The sequence below is a fragment of the Geotrypetes seraphini genome, chromosome 5 (genome assembly GCF_902459505.1).
Source record: "Geotrypetes seraphini chromosome 5, aGeoSer1.1, whole genome shotgun sequence".
Classification (NCBI taxonomy): Eukaryota; Metazoa; Chordata; class Amphibia; order Gymnophiona; family Dermophiidae; genus Geotrypetes; species Geotrypetes seraphini.
In genome coordinates, this window is record NC_047088.1 from 2,662,814 (window position 1) to 2,680,569 (window position 17,756).

General features: G+C 43.2%; 1 protein-coding gene across 13 annotated transcripts in view; it reads left to right on the forward strand.

The window, feature by feature from the left end:
- Positions 1-17,756, forward strand: part of ZMYM3 (zinc finger MYM-type containing 3) — a 677,821-nt gene that overhangs the window by 648,580 nt on the left and 11,485 nt on the right. For all 13 annotated transcript variants that reach the window (XM_033945153.1, XM_033945158.1, XM_033945160.1 and 10 more), the window contains one exon: positions 3,193-3,310. In XM_033945153.1, coding sequence (XP_033801044.1) covers positions 3,193-3,310 — 118 coding nt within the window. The remainder of the gene's footprint in view (positions 1-3,192; positions 3,311-17,756) is intronic.

Here is a 17,756-nt window from a genome sequence, read left to right on the forward strand (position 1 = left end):
TCAGAACACAGCTCTCAGACTAATCTACTCCCTCGGAAAATTTGACCACATCACCAATGCCTACCTAGACTCACATTGGCTACTGATTCGAGCCAGAATTCAATTCAAACTATACTGTCTAATCTTCAAAGTAATCAACGGTACTGCACCTGCCTACCTAAACGATCGCCTAAACCGTAACCTTCCACCCAGAACAAGAAGAACACTGACACCATTCTCATACCCACCACTCAATGGCACTCATCGTAAAAAGCTTTATGATAACCTAATAGCAACGCATGCAGCAAAACTCGAATCCTCCATCACCAGATTGTTAACCTCAACATCTGACTTCAAAGCATTCCGTAAAGAAATCAAAACGCTGCTATTCAAAAAGTATATACAATCTACCTAATTTCCCTCTCCTCGTCCCATAGAAATCAAAACACTACTGTTCAATACCATTACAATCTTCCTAATCTCCCTCTCCTCTTCCACTTACACCGACCAGGTTCTGCGCACTCCCTGGCACCATACCCTCAATCGACCAATAAAAATTAAAAAAAATGAAAAAAAAAAAAAAAGCCAACAAAGCTACCTTGAACCTAAATCATCCTACTGAAACCGATTACCTACCAACGTATGGAAACAGACAATTTGCTATGTAATGTAATGTTAACTGATTTATCTTCCAATGTTATTATGTCTATACACTCATTCTGTTATTAAGTCTATACCCTCAACCTGTATTCTCCAATGTCATGTACCCTTCTGGAAATGTCCAGTTCTCTTCTTATGTAAGCCGCTTTGAACCGCAAGGTACAAGCGGAATAAAAATCACTAATGTAATGTATACTGCCGTTATACAGATCCATGGTGAGACCTCATCTGGAGTACTGTGTTCAGTTTTGGAGGCCACATTATCAAAAGGATGTGAAGAGAATGGAGTCAATTCAGCAAATGACCACTAGGATGGTTTCAGGACTCAAGGATCTCCCATATGAAGAACGTCTTAACAGGCTGCGCTTATATTCTCTAGAAGAGCGCAGAGAAAGGGGGGACATGATAGAAACATTCAAATACGTCACGGGCCGCATTGAGGTGGAGGAAGAAATCTTTTATCCTATGGGTCCCATGGCAACAAGAGGGCACTCGCTAAAACTCAGGGGGGGGGAGATTTCATGGGAACACCAGGAAATACTTCTTCACCGAAAGGGTAATTGATCGATGGAATGGTCTTCCACGTCAGGTAGTTGAGGCCAGTACCATGCTCGACTTCAAGGGACGATGGGACTGTCTGATGGGGTCGCTCCAGAGAAATGCTTAAAAAATGGATTCTCGAGGAGGGAGGATTCTTGAGTGGGCAGACTTGTTGGGCCGCCGTCCCTTTTCTGCCGTCACACTTTATGTTTCTAATATTCTTTGTGGATCCAAGCTTGTGGGAGATGGGAACTTACAGATTGAGAGATGACTTGCCCATAAAAGAGTGAAAAGTTTGGGGCAGTGAAGGGATGAGTAAGCCAAACCTGCATGAAAGAGGAGCCAACTAGGGAGGGGTGCATTGTAACCTGCTGAAGAGTGAAGTGAAACAAAAGCCTACGTCAAGAGGAAATGGGGAGTAGACCAAGCTTATAAATTTTGGAATGTAGAAAGTGGAGAGATATTAAACCCTATGGGCCAGATTCTACAAAATTTGCTCCTATGTCCTTAAATATGTTCAGAGGGGGAAATGAGGAGGAGAGAGCAGCCAGAAGAAATTAGCAGAATGTGAAAGTGTAGAGGAGGAAGGAAAATAGGACTTTGAGTATTCCCTTAGCTTCTGATTTGGCTTCATGAATCTTCCTCTAGTCCATATTGCCTGCCCTGTTCTTAACATTTAGATAACGAATGATCATTTATACTCACAAGCATAGGAGCCAGCTCTTTGGGTACTTGAGCACCCCCAATATTGAACAAGCTGATTGTGTCCTGGGAAATGTCATTTCTCTTGGCTCCTATGCTCACAAGCAACCATGCCTTGTTTTGAGATGAGAGACAGAGAGAGGACATTTGTATTGGGTTCATAGGTTTAGCACCCCAACACACTTTCAAAAGTTGACTTCTGTGTTGGGAATAGAGGCTTTTGATGAAAGAAGGAAAACTGAGTGTTGCAAAGTATAGGCAGATTACAAAGAAAACCTTTTGCAATTTGCCACAGATCTGGCACTAGAAAGCAGGTGCACCTTTCAGGAGGCAATGATTCTTGATCTTAAGCTCAAAGCAAAAGTACTTGGTAAGAAAAAAAGTACTCCCAAACTTTCTACTGAAAATTGGTTGCAGGATTTGAAGATTTCAGTTTGCTGCAGATATTCTGCTAAGAATAGACAAAAACTGCTATGCAAAATTCTCATGCCTGTTATTGCTGTGGAAGGGGCTTCTATCGAGGAGTCGAGAGGTTTTGAAAACCTTATACATTCAAGACATGCTGGGTTTTTTTGTTTGTTGTTTTTTATAATTCTTTATTCGTTTTCAAATTAAACAAGTGCACAAAAGAGTATATTACAACAAATTATTCCAGAATAGCACTTTGATATCTGCCATATAAACATCTAGTAAAATCAATAACCCCCCTACCACCTACCCTTCATCATATTTTCAATAAAAAATATACACATATTATATATCATAGTATAACATGATATGTAACATTATTTCCAACTCCCTCCCCCCATTAGTGTTCTAAAAAAGGAAAAGAGAATATACTACAATATTTTGCCAATGGCCCCCATATTTTTATAAATTTAGTATATGTCCCTCTTTGTACTGCTATTGCACGTTCCATTTTAAATATATGGCATAATGTATAACTAAGGTTTCTGTAATTTTTCCAATTGTTGGTTATGTGTTAGATGGCAACCCCTGTCATAACTAATAAAAGCTTGTTGTTCTTTGATGAGACATGCTGGGTTTTTATTCTTAATTGTTTTTTGAATATTTCTGCAATTGTTTTTTCATTTGGTAATGTATGTTAGATCAGTGAAACAAACACCTACTTTAATGCATGGTTTGCTTTAAGTGGGTATTCACTGCTTTTTGATTTTTTTTATTTATTTTTTTCTCCTCCCTTTCTGCTTGCCCCATTTTCTTGCTTGTCTCAATTTCTTCTTATTTATTTTTCTTTGAACAGTGTTCTTGTAGCATCCTTCTAGCAGACATGTATCCTTTCTTTCATAGAAGGCAGCTCAGCCAAGCGGAAGAGGGAGCAGGAAATGCCTGTGCTGGAGCAGCGAGAGAATAGAATGAATCCTTTGCGTTGTCCTGTCAAGTTTTATGAGTTTTATCTCTCAAAATGGTGAGAAACATGATCTTTGTCTCCTTTTCAACAATCACACACTCCTATACTGACATGCACCCCATATAATTCTGATTCTCTGTTCTTTGTTCTGCCATTCAAATCACAGAATTTGGACTGATGTCATTTCCTTTTGGGTGGGGGGGACAACACTTGGGCTAATGAGTAGGGCCAGGCATTGTTTGGCCACATTTATGGAGATCAGTATTTCTAAAGTGAGGAAAAGAGGTCCAGTTGGGCTTTTTCTAGTTTGAAAAGAGACCTGTGATTTAAAAGGGCTCTTTTCAGGGTGGCTAATCCTTTGCCTCACACCATTCTGTGCACCATCTTCCCTCTCTTTCTGTCTTCCCTACTCTTGCACTCTCTCTTTGTTCACTCACCATGTCTCGTTGTTTATTTGCTCCTTCTTCAGACTTCTTTCTTCCTCATTCTCTTGTGTCCCCTATAGTTCCCTATTTCACAAGAACATAAGAAAAGCCATCTGAGTTACACCAAGGCCCATTGAGCCCAGCATCCTGTCTCCAACAATAACCAATCTGGGTCGCAAATACCTGATTGACCCAGAAAATAGGTTTTATTTCCCATAGCTCCTTTCCAGGGATAGTCTGAATAACAAAAAATGGAAACATAAAATAACCAAAATCACCTCACAAACTGAAAATTCCACCAAAATATTTACAGTCAAAATGGAAATTAATTCTTCAGTCTTTATAATTAAACCATTTTTATTGAACAAACGAATAAAGGTACAATTAATCAAAAAATACTCAAGTTGTTCAGTGTTTTACAGTTTCTTTACTTGCCCTAACAGCCTTTCCTCTTTCAGCTTCCGTACTAAGGAGGAAATTCTGTATAGGATGCTGGTTTCTGCAGCCACCTAAGAAGCAGCTGAAAATCGCACACCAACGTCCTATACAGAATCGCATCTGCCCTAAAGGACAGATGCCCGATTCTCTAACTAGTACCCATGTCACAGGTGCCGGTTAGAGAATCATGCCTGATTCCTTGCCATCAGCTGATCGTGGCAAGAGAATACCCCTGCCATGAGCAACTGAGCAGCTGTGGCAGGGAACCCCCGATCCCCTCTCCCTCCTGCGAAGTCGGCCTGCAGAAGGGATGCTCACTTCCTCCTGCTGGAACCTCCGAAACCCCTAAGGCAAGCCAGGCAGGATGGATACCCAGTCCCTTCTGCCACCCCCTCCCCAAAACCCTCACCACACGCCCCTAACTCTATCCCCAACCCCCTTGCCCCCCCTCCCCCAGGTACCTTTCAGTTGAATGTTCGGCCGGAGGCCAGTATTTTAATGGCCTACATTTCAGATGTCTTATCGCAGCTCTAAGGAAACACCTAGGTCCACTTAAACTTGCCCAAGGCCACTTCCAGGTGAAACCATGCCCAGCCTTGGGTGAGTTTAGGTGTTCCTATTCATCTCCTTAGACCTGTGAAAATGCCTACAGTTTAGGCCACCTGTCTCAGGTAGGTTTTTTTCCCCCTAAAAATGTGCGTCCCAATTGGCTGGTTAGGCAATGGTAGGATTCCTACCACTGCCTAAAATTGGGACACCATTTATTGAATTTGCCCCTAAGTGACACTTAGATTTTTATGAATATCTCCAAGAGAACAAAATGAGTCATGAAAAATATAACCAAAATAATCCACATACCCCCATTAACACCCCTCCCCCCTGCTAATGAAACCTCAACCAACCATAAGCCACAACTGAAGTCTTGACTCTGATATCTGCACCAGTCTTTACCAAACCAGTTGGTCAGATGTGATTCCAAGCAATTACAGAGGAAAAGGGGAAAAAAAACGACAAACTTACCTCTCCTGTTCCCACTTGATCAAATCATATTAGAGTATATAGGGGGGGTGGGGAGAATATAAAGTTTTTTAATTGATTATTTATACGGATGGTAATAGGGGGAAGGGTGATATTCTTGAGGTTTGATAAATAAGTCTGATTGATTATATATGTGTAATTTATGTTTAAAATATGTATAATGTATTTCTGAAACTATGATAAAATTTTATAGTTACTTTATTGATAAAAATTAGGTTGGGTGGGGGGAGGGTAATGATCTGTATGAATCTTGTAAAATTTAAAGTGATGTCTAAAGTGTTAAATGTTTAATTTATTCTGTTTCCACTTATTGAAAGTGTTTTAAAATGAATAAAGATTATTAAAAAAAAAAAAAAGAGTATATAGCCGGACTTGATGGACCTAGGGTCTTATCCGGAGATGGCAATTCTTATGTTCTGTTTAAGAGACATCCCAACCCTATATTTCTCCATTAATATGAAATAATGTTGTCTCCCATGACAGCCCCAATAAGGTGGGTTATTCACGCCAGTCCATACATTGAGGATCACTATTTACCTCAGCAAATGTGTCTTTTGTAGTAAGAGATGGTTCCCCCTACCCTGCAGCACAAACATCTCAGATCTATCCAAAATTAAGCCTACCATCAACAATGGAATCAGGGCATCTAAAAGATATTCCAAATAGGTGACATCACCCTCCAAAACCTTCCGTCTTCAATAATTCAAACCAAATAAGATAGAGGAAAAAGACCTCAGATTCCCAGTCAACTTGATCAAATACATATTAATGACATGCAAAGAGCAAACACCACATATGTCAGCAAACCTCAAAAAAATTTTCAAAAACTTATTTCAATGATGAGTAAACAAATGTCAAAAATGCCCTTATAATGTAACCTGCATTTTTCCTGTTTGTTTACTCATCATTGAAATAAGTTTTTGAAAAAATTTTAGAGGTTTGCTGGCCTATGAGGTGTTTGTCCAAGATCTATATATGATCAAGTTGACTGGGAATCTGAGGTCTTTATTTTATTTGGTTTGAATTATTAATTAAAGACTAAATATTTAATTTCATTTTGATAAGAGCTCTCCCACATCTGTACTAATAATTATCCCAGGACAAGCAGGCAGCATATTCTTGACTGATGGGTGACGGCACCGACGGAGCCCCGGTACGGACAATTTTAAAGTGATTGCACTCTAAGAACTTGGAAAGTTCTGGTAGGCCGCACCGCGCACGCGCGAGTGCCTTCCCGCCCGACAGAGGCGCGCGGTCCCCAGTTTCTTAGTTTCCGCGGAGCTAAGAAGACGCGTTTCTTTCAACGGCTGTTGAAAGTTCTTTTTTCTACTAAATATCGCCTTCCCGCTCGCATAAACCCTTTTGGAAATTTTATTTCCGTTGTTTCTTTTCTTTTCTTTAAAAAAAAAAAAAACTTAATTTTTTTTCTTCAGTTTTCGGTTAGCCCCGGCGGGGCCTATTGCCATCATCGAGGCCTCGGCCTTCGATTTGGCAGAAGCCGTATTCACTTTCATGCCCCCTCAACCCGGGTTTAAAAAGTGCCAGCGGTGCGCTCGACCAATTTCACTGACAGACCCACACAACTGGTGTCTGCAGTGTCTTGGTCCTGACCATCGAGCGTCTACCTGCTCCCGCTGTGCGACTTTAAAGAAGAGAACACTTAAAAACCGCCAGATACAGCAGCAGTTATTGTTCGGCGCCGAGATATCTGATTCCGCACCACCGGCACCAACGTCGGCTCCATCTCAGTCGGCACCTACTTCGTCGACACCGCGCCGGCGTCGCACCCCGCAGGTAAGCCGGCTAAGAAGCCTTCCCCGTTGGAGCGTCCTCCAGTCTCAGTAGCAGCGAGTCCAATCCTGCCGACCACGAGGCGCCCACGGAAGCGCTCCGCTCCAATTGAGGTGAGCCCTTCGACATCGGGTTCCTCTTCGGAGTATAGAGCGGCACCCAAGGTACCGCAGAAGAAAAAAGCGGTACCGGTGCCTTCATTGGACGAGCGCATTGCTGCAGTCCTGCAAGTCCAGCTAAAGGAACAACTCCAACAGCTACTACCTGCTCTTTTGACTCCGAGCCTTCCAGTCCCGGTCCGGTCTGAGCCGCCGGTACCGACGGTGCAGCAGCCCCCTTTATCGGCATCCACTTTGTCGGTACCGGGGCACATCACTTCTTCGGTATCAATGCCAGTCTTGGCACCGGAACCGAGACACCAGGCTGTTCAAACATCGGCACCGGCACAACCCTTAACATCTCCCGGTACCGGTTCACAGAGGTCTGGTAAGTCGACTCATAAAACTCGACACCTAGAACCCTCCACACCGGAGTCACGAGACCGCAGTTTTCAGGTGAGGGACCCTGATCTGTGGGGTGATTCAGAAGAGCCTTTCCTCTCTGAGGGAGAGTGTTCATCAGGGGACGAGGATCCTTCTGGTTTTGATCCATCTTCCAAACCTGATGCAACTTCTTTCACCTCTTTTCTTAAAGAGATGTGTGACTCTTTATCTATTCCCTTGGAGGCTGAATCCAAAAAATCCAAGGCATTTTTAGATGCTCTTGACTTTGACCAGCCTCCAAGGGAATTTCTCAAGCTGCCTCTCCATGATATTTTAAGAGAGACATTTTACAAAAATCTAGACACCCTTGACCATTCCAGGAGCTCCCCGTAAACTGGACTCCTTATATAAGGTTATACCAATTCCAGGCTTTGACAAGCCTCAACTCCCCCATGAGTCTTTATTAGTAGAGTCTACTTTAAAGAAATCCATGGGGGCTAGTGTATATGCTTCCGTCCCTCCTAGCAGGGAAGGTAAGGCCATGGATAAGTTTGGCAAAAGGCTGTATCAAAATGCAATGCTAGCGAACAGGTCAGGAAACTATGCTTTCCATTTTTCCTTTTATCTTAAGCATCTTATTCAAAGTTTGTCATCTTTTGAGAAATATCTCCCTGACCGTAAGAAATCAGCCTTTCGCCAAACTTCTTCATCGCTCTTGCAACTGCGCAAGTTCATGGTCAGATCAATCTATGACACTTTTGAGCTGACCTCTAGAGCCACGGCTATGTCAGTGGCTATGCGACGACTGGCCTGGCTCAGAGTGTCCGAACTCGATGTCAATCACCAAGATCGACTGGCCAATGCACCTTGCTTAGGGGATGAGCTGTTCGGAGAATCCATGGACTCTACTACTCAGAAACTTTCAGCTCATGAGACTCGATGGGATACTCTCCTTAAGACAAAGAAGAAGACCCCACCTTCTAGGCCTTTTCGTCAACAATCGGCCTACCAACGAAGGTTTGTGGCTCGTCCCTTACCTCAAACACAGCAACAACCCAGGCGTCAGAGGCAACAACAGAGGCAACCTGCTCGACCTGCCCAGCAGCAACAGCAAGTGAAACCTCCTCCTTCTCAAAAGTCAACTCAGCCCTTTTGACTTGGTTCTCCTGGACATAGCCAATCTTCCTCCTTCTACTCATCTTCCACAGCCCATAGGAGGACGCCTTATACATTTCATAAGCCGTTGGGAAATCATCACCTCGGACCTATGGGTCCTCAACATCATCCGCCACGGCTACTCTCTCAACTTTCAGACACCTCCTGCCCAAAGTCTGCCAAGAGAGTCTGCTTTCAACACTCCTCGGTCTTCCCTCCTTCTTCAAGAGGTTCAATCCCTCCTCCTTCTGATCGCTATAGAGGAAGTTCCTCTAGATCAGAGAGGGCAGGGATTCTACTCCCGTTATTTTCTAGTCCCCAAAAAGACAGGAGATCTAAGACCCATTCTAGAACTTCGCGATCTAAACAAATGCTTGGTCAAGGAGAAATTCAAAATGCTTTCTCTGGCCACTCTTTACCCTCTTCTCAATCAAGGTGACTGGCTATGTTCCCTCGATCTCAAAGAAGCATACACTCATATACCGGTCAATCTGGCCTCCAGACAGTACCTACGCTTCATGATCAATCGTTGTCATTACCAATACAAGGTGCTGCCCTTCGGTCTTGCCTCCTCTCCAAGAGTGTTCACCAAATGTCTGATTGTGGTGGCTGCCTTTCTACGATCTCACCACCTTCAGGTCTTTCCTTACCTGGACGACTGGTTAATCAAGGCCAATTCATCTCAGACTGTTCTCCTGGCCACCAACCAAACCATCATGTTTCTTCAACTTCTGGGGTTCGAGATCAATCTACCCAAATCTCATCTCATCCCCAGTCAGAGACTTCAATTCATCAGAGCTGTCTTGGACACAGTCCTCATGAGAGCGTTCCTGCCATCCAACCGTCTTCAAACGCTTCAATCTCTGTGTCAGCAGGTGCTTCTACAACTTTCCATCTCTGCCAAGCAAATGATGATACTCTTGGGTCACATGGCCTCCACAGTTCATGTCACACCCTTCGCACGTCTTCACCTGCGCACTCCTCAATGGATCCTAGCTACCCAGTGGTCCCAAGCGATGGATCCTTGCTCACGTCACATATCTGTCACATCATCTCTTAGTCAGTCTCTACAATGGTGGTTGATATCCTCAAATCTCTCCAGAGGTCTTCTGCTCCATCTACCTCCTCATCAACTAGTCATCACCACCAACGCCTCCCCTTATGCCTGGGGAGCTCATTTGAACGAGTTCCAAACTCAAGGCCTTTGGACAGCCCAGGAAAAGAAGCATCACATCAATTTCCTGGAACTCAGAGCGATGTTTTATGCCCTCAAGGCCTTCCAACATCTTCTCTTTCCTCAAGTTCTCCTGCTGTGCACAGACAATCAAGTTGCGATGTACTACATCAACAAGCAGGGTGGGATGGGCTCTCGCCTCTTGTGCCAGGAAGCCCAGAAGATCTGGGCTTGGGCCATAAATCACCATCTATTCCTGAAAGCTATCTACATTCAGGGAGAAAAGAATTCCTTAGCGGACAAGCTCAGCAGAATTCTCCAGCCTCACGAGTGGACACTCGATCCTTTCACTCTACAGTCCATCTTCGCTCAATGGGGCACTCCTCAGATAGACCTCTTTGCAGCTCCTCACAATCACCAGCTGCCCCTATTCTGCTCCAGACTCTACTCTCCTCACCGTCTGGCAACGGATGCATTTCTCCTCGACTGGTCCAATCTGTTCCTGTACGCTTTCCCTCCTCTGCCTCTCATGTTGAGAACCTTGTTCAAGCTCAAGAGGGAACGAGCCACCATGATTCTGATTGCTCAGAGGTGGCCCAGGCAACATTGGTTCTCCCTTCTACTTCAACTCAGTTCCAGGGAACCTTTTCTTCTTCCACTATTTCCTTCTTTGCTTACACAGCATCAGGAGACCCTTCTACATCCCAACCTCCAGTCTCTGCACCTGACAGCTTGGTATCTCTCGGGCTGACTTCTCATGATACTCTTTTGTCTCAGCCCGTTCGTTCCATTCTAGATGCCTCCAGGAAACCAGCCACTCTGCAATGTTACCATTAGAAGTGGACAAGATTTTCTTCCTGGTGTCTTCTTCACCATCTTGATCCCACTTCCCTGGCAGTGGAGACATTGTTGGATTATTTGTTTTGTTTGTCTGACTCTGGCCTTAAGTCTTCTTCCATCAGAGTCCATCTCAGTGCCATTGCTGCCTTCCATGAGCCGGTTCATAGAAAACTTCTCTCAGCTCATCCCCTGGTGTCCAGGTTCATGCGAGGTCTTTTTAATGTGAAACCACCTCTTAAAGCCCCTCCTGTTATCTGGGATCTCAATGTGGTTCTTTCCGCCTTAATGAAGCCTCCATTTGAACCTTTGGCTACCACTCCTTTCAAGTTTCTCACTTGGAAGGTACTTTTCCTTATTGCTCTTATCTCTGCCAGGAGGGTGAGTGAGCTACATGCACTAGTTGCAGATCCACCTTTTACAGTCTTTCATCATGACAAGGTGGTTCTGCGTATACATCCAAAGTTTCTCCCTAAGGTTGTCTCTGAATTCCATCTCAACCAATCCATTGTTCTGCCTGTCTTCTTTCCGAAACCTCACTCTCATTCTGGGGAACAGGCTCTGCATACTTTGGATTGTAAGAGGGCTCTAGCTTACTATCTAGAGCGTACGAAACCCCACAGATCAGTTCCCCAACTCTTTCTGTCCTTTGATCCGAATAAATTGGGACGTCCTGTTTCTAAACGTACGTTGTCTAATTGGCTGGCAGCGTGCATTTCATTCTGTTATGCTCAGACCGGACTGACACTGGAAGGTTCTGTCACGGCCCATAGAGTCCGAGCGATGGCAGCATCTGTAGCTTTCCTCCGTTCCACTCCTATTGAGGAAATCTGCAAGGCTGCTACTTGGTCCTCAGTTCATACTTTTACATCTCATTATTGTCTGGATGCATTCTCCAGACGAGATGGACACTTCGGCCAATCTGTTTTGCAAAATTTGTTTTCCTAATGGCCAACCTTCCCTCCATCCCTCTTTTTGTTAACTTGGAGGTCACCCATCAGTCAAGAATATGCTGCCTGCTTGTCCTGGGATAAAGCACAGTTACTTACCGTAACAGGTGTTATCCAGGGACAGCAGGCAGATATTCTTGCGTCCCTCCCACCTCCCCGGGTTGGCTTCTTAGCTGGCTTATCCTAACTGGGGACCGCGCGCCTCTGTCGGGCGGGAAGGCACTCGCGCGTGCGCGGTGCGGCCTACCAGAACTTTCCAAATTCTTAGAGTGCAATCACTCTAAAATTATCCGTACCGGGGCTCCGTCGGTGCCGTCACCCATCAGTCAAGAATATCTGCCTGCTGTCCCTGGATAACACCTGTTACGGTAAGTAACTGTGCTTTATTTCTCCAGGAAATTGTTAAATTCTATTTTGAATCATGCTATGTTGGTCATTTTGACCATATCCTTGGGTAACAGATTCCTCATTTTAATTATGTGCTGCCCTGGTCATCAGTTTAATGGAGTGTCAGGTTAAACAGCCCCTCCTTATTTAACCATTTCATCCCACTGTAATTCTATGAGCTTCTGTTGTAGCTCCTCTCAATCATCTCATCTCCAAGTTATTTAGCTTCTCTTCAGAAAGGAGGCGTGTCATTTCATCAAAATTTTTTGCACTTCTCTAAACTGAACCTTTTCTAGTTGTTATCATTTTTTTAAATGGGTGTCCAGAACCGCACATAGTATTCAAAGTGTGGGACCTCTACATAGGGATGTCCTCCATTTTGTTTCAGAATGTTAGGAATTGTCTGTTTGTGTTGGATTTTTTTTTTTGAGGGGGGTGGTTAGCAGCCAAGGTATACTGGGTGAAAATTGCCAAAAAATTATCCACAATGACCCTAAGATCTTTTTCTTGATTGATGACTCTTTAACTCACAACCCTGCACTTTGCATCCATAGCTGGAATTATTTTTCACTATGTATATCACATTGCAGTAGTCTGCATTAAATATCATCTGTTAAATGATGCCCAGTTTACTAGTCTTAAAATTATCCTTCTATAAATTTTCACAATCCTGAGTCATTTTGATGACTTTACTTTTGTGTCATGCAGAAGTTTTATCATCTCGCTCATCATTTCTGTCTCCAGGTCATTTATGAATATATTAAATAGCACAGGTTCCAGTGCAGACCCTTGAGGAATTCCATTAGTGACAATATTATTGGATGTTCAGAATAGGTCTTTCCAATATATTTTATGGCATTCTTTTTCTTTATAATTATGTGTATGATTTTATTGTAAACCACTGAGTTTTGTTAAAGGTTATATGCAGTACATCAAGTTTAATAAAACAGAGCATATACATAAACATGGATTAATGAGACAAAACATGGATTTAGTCAAGGGAAATTTTACCTTGACAATCTACCACAGTTCTTCAAAGGGGTGAATAAACATGTGGATAAAGGTGAGCCAGTCAATATTGTGTATTTGGATTTCAAAAGGCAAAGTACCCCATGAAAGACTTTTGAGGAAGATTAAAAAGTCATGGAATAGGAGATAATTTCCTATTATGGATTAAGAACTGTTAAAAGGATAGAAAACAGACAGTTCAGTTAAATGGTCAGTATTCTCAATTGAGAAGGGTAAATAGTAGGGCTGTACATCAGTTAAAATTTTTTAACTATATGATTAATCACAATTAAAATTTTTAATCGGATAAAGCACCCCTTCACATTTCCTCCTGTATAGTGCAATCTATACATAGGAGCCACAAATTCTCAAAACTGACATATTTCAATTCAGTTGTCCCATTGAAAGGTGATATATCAAATCCCATTACCTTCCTTACTAAACTAAAAATAAAATCATATATCTTACCTGTGTTATCTGGTGATTTTATCTTTCTAATCATGTTCCGCATCTCTGATTCTGCTTCCCTGTGCTCTATCTATTCACTCTTTTCTCTTCTTTACTTTCTGTCCTATATCCATCTTTCATGATCAACTTTTTTTTCCACTTCTTCAAATCTGTCTAGTTTCCATCTCTTCTCTTCCTTTTCCTGACATTTTTGGGCACCATCATCTCCCTGCCCTCCCCTTCCTTTCCTGTCCATGGGTACCTTCTCTTCCCTTTTCTCTTCCCTCCCTTCCCTATGCCCATCACTCTGTGCTCACCATTTCTCTCCTTCCCTCCTCTGTTACCATTTCCCTTGTTTTTTCCATCTCTATTTCCAGAATCTAGCCCTCTCAAACATCACCCTTTCTCCCAGCAAATCTTCCTATCAATCCTGGGCGTTCTCGCTCTCTCCTTCCTCCCTCCCTTCTTCCATGTTTGGGACTTTCTCTCCTCTAACAAACCTTTAATAGCCTGCTAGCAGTGCTAGTGATTAAAGCAGAGCACTGCCAGCAAGCTTGCCATCTCCACAGCCTCTCGCAGTCTCTTCAGTTCCTGCTTACACTGGAACACCTAATGTAACTTCCTGTTCTGATGTTACAGGGATTGAAGAAATTGAGAGATACTGAAGCCAGTGAGCTTACACGCAGTTCTCTTCTTTAATCACTAGCACTGCCGGCAGGCTATAAAAGGTTAGTAAGAGGGAGGGGCTATAGTGAAACATAGCAGGCGGCAAGGCAGCTGTCCTGGAGTGGGCAGCGACAGAAATGGCAGCTCTCCAGGGCTGGATGGCAGCAGCAATGCAGATCTCTGGAGGTGAGCAGCAGTGGAAATGGCAGCTCTCTGTGGGTGGCAGTGGCAAGGCAGGTCTTTTGGGGTGGGGAAAGCAGAGAGAAAGCAGTAATACAACATTCCTCCGACATCGTCTTCAGCCTGACTTCACTTCCAGTGGAGCCCATTACATTTTTTTTGTTCCCATTGAACAATTGATGCATTAATCACATTACTAATGCATTAATTGTTCAGCCCTAGTAAATAGTGGGGTTCCCCAGGGGTCTGCGCTGGGACCGCTGCTTTTTAACATATTTATCAATGATCTAGAAATGGGAATAACTAGTCAGATAATTAAATTTGCTGATGACACAAAGTTGTTAAATTGCAAGAGGCTTGTGAAAAATTGCAAGAGAATCATGTGATACTGGAAGACTGGGCATCCAAATGGAAGATGACCTTCAATGTGAGCAAGTGCAAAGTGATGCATGTGGGAAAGAGGAACTTGGAACTACACCTGAACAGACTGCTTGAGTCAGTACTAGAGAATGACATGGGAACTCATTTTCCTGTCCTGTCCCCACAAGTTCTTTTCCTATCCCTGTTCCATTCCTGCAAGTTCTGTCCTCATGTGCACAAGCCTCAAACATTTTAAAATCATAAGTGTTCAAGGCTTGTGTGGTTAAGGCAGAGCTTACAGAAATGGGTCAGGGACAGCAACAAAACTCATAGGGACGGGATGGGAAAATTGAGTTCCTGTGGGGACAGGGACAAATTTGTCCCCGTGTCATTCTTTAGTTAGTATGTCAAGCCCCATCTCTGGCAGTATTCAAATCTAGACTTAAAGCCCACTTTTTTGAGGCTGTTTTTAACTCGTAACTCCTATTCACTTGTAAAGTGCCTATGTCTGTTTTATCATTCCCTCTGTGAGACATTCCCTAACACCTATTTGTCCTGTTTGTCTGTTTTAATTAGATTGTAAGCTCTATTGAGCAGGGATTGTCTCTTAGATGTTTAATGTACAGCGCAATGTACTTCTAGCAGGGCTATAGAGATAAGTAGCAGTAGTAAAAGGGAAGATTAGGTTCTTACCTCAATAATCATCTTTCTAGTAGGCATACAAGTCTTAAACCAGTAGATTATTCACATCTAGTCACACGTTGTGTTTCTTGGCTTCACCTCCTGCCTCCCAGGGCTGTGATGTAGCTCCTGAGTTTGTACCCAAGCAGTTGACATTTACTAGAAGAGAAGAAATAAGGAGGCAGGATACGGGGAACTCCATGACCGAACCCATTCTATTCTGCCATGCAGCAATTAAATGCCCCCACCCAAAAAAAAAAAATCAATGCCAATAAAAAGCATCCCTCAAACAAGGTGGAACCAAACAAGCCACTTACCTGAGACAACCATCACTAACACATATGTAGTTCTAAGAGGCCATGCAATAAAGCGTTAGCTCATCACTCTTCTGACCTGTTGTATAGGAAAAAATTCCATCATCTGAAAATGCCTACCTGTCTAAGACAATAAGCACTGATAGGCAGGCCTTTCTACTAGAAAGAAGATTATTGAGGTAAGAATCTAATCTTCCCTTCTAATGCAAAAGGCCATGAGTCTTGAACCAATGGAATGTACCAAAGCAGTCCCCTGAATCTAGGGCAGGGCAGGGCAGATGAGCCTACTGCTAGCACCAAGGACCCAAAAGTAGTGTCGAGTTGTGCCGCTACATCTACCCTGCAAAATTCTGTGAGAGTATGTAGGGTGGACCACATAGCTGCACAATCTCAGGCGGAACTTCCCAGGACTCCACAGATGAAGAAGCCACACTCCTTGTAGAGTGTGCCCTCCAAAAAAATCTGTGGCTGCTTACCACACCCAGTGTACACTGAAAAATTAGCCCTCCGAATCCATCTTGACATGGAGCCCCTAGAAGCTGGCTTCCCCAGGCGGCTAGTACTCATTAGTGGAAAAAATGGTCTGAGAGACAAAAATCATTTGTTGCCTCGAGATAATGGAGATGCACTCTCCTAACATCTAGCATGCCAAACTTTTGGCCTTTGTCTTCAAACCTGTGCCCAGGATCTCTGACAGTTGGACTTCCTGATTTGCGCAGAAAGCCAAGGCCACTTTTGGCAGAAAAGAAGGTAACGCACGCAGGGAGACACCAGCCTCCGTAGATCTGCACGACAGAGCCTGGATCTCCAAGACCCCGCTCTCTGAAATGCTAACTAACAGGGAAAACCATCTTAACTGTAAAATCTATCAGCAAGTCCTCATGTAAGGGCTCAAACAGAGCCTTACTGAAGTCCTGTAAGAAAATGTTAAGATTATGCATCAGGTAAGACTGCCAAACAAGAGGATGCAGCCGCAACGCTCCCTTCAAAAAATCTGGCTATATCTTGCTGGAAAGCCAAAGAACTTTCTCCACTTGAACCAGAAAGTGCTAGAGGCCTGCCACCTGCACATTGATGGAACTAACTGCCAGGCCCTTCTCAAGCCTGTCCAGAAGACATGAAAGTACCTTGGACATCAGAGCCTATAAAAGGCTCTACATTCTGCTTAGCACACCAGTGCTGAAAAGTTTTTCCAAGCCTTAGCATAGGTTGCAACAGTCGCTATTACATAGCCCTTAGGATGGTAACAATTACCCCCTCCAAGTAGCCCTTCTGCGGTAAGGCCACACACACAAGTGCAATCTAGCAATAAATAAAATATGTCTGACCAAGTGGTCAATTTAATACTATTTCTAGGTATAATTCCCACTCTCAAATTGTAGGGTCTCTTGGCTAATAAATGTTATGAACATTCAGTTGAGGACGGGCTGGGGAGGGTTTCGATGGCTGGGATGGTTAAGATGGGCTGGAGTGAGCTTTGATGGAGACTCCAGTAGATGGAACCGAAGCACACCACTGGGCAGGGCTCTGGGTTTTTGGTCCAGATATATCTAAGAAAAAGGTCTATTTAAACTAAATAATTAAGAAAAAAAGATCTTTCTGTTGTTAGGGGGGAATAAAGCCTCGGATTCTGGAGCCCTCTGCACAGTCAAGATATTCAATCTGCACTGTTAGAATATTCAGCATAGTTTGCTTAATTTGCTCCATTTTCCAGTCATTGGCAACCCCCCCCCAGCCATATATTTGTTTATATTTATTTTTCTTTTTTCAAATTATTTATTCTTTAATTAATTTTCATCAATATTCTGTTAAAATCACTACCCAAAAATTTCTTTAAAGCTTTTACTGTCAATTGGATCAGATCAGAACTTTTTCATTTTTTTCTTGTAGCCAAAAGGGGCCAATACAGCTTGCTACTATCAGCAGTATATACCGTTGCACAATTAAATCACTTTTAAAGTAACACTTATTTTGCAACTTTGTATCCAGAGAGTTTCACTCTTCCTCAGACCAAGCTTCTTATGCCGCTTCAGTCAGAACAGGTTATCTGTGCCACTAACATCAAAGCCGATGTGGGCAGTATTTTGCAGATGTCCTCCTTATTCTAAATCTGCTGCATCAGGGCAAAATTTAATTGGTACCCACTCTTTTAGATCATCCAGGACTTCTG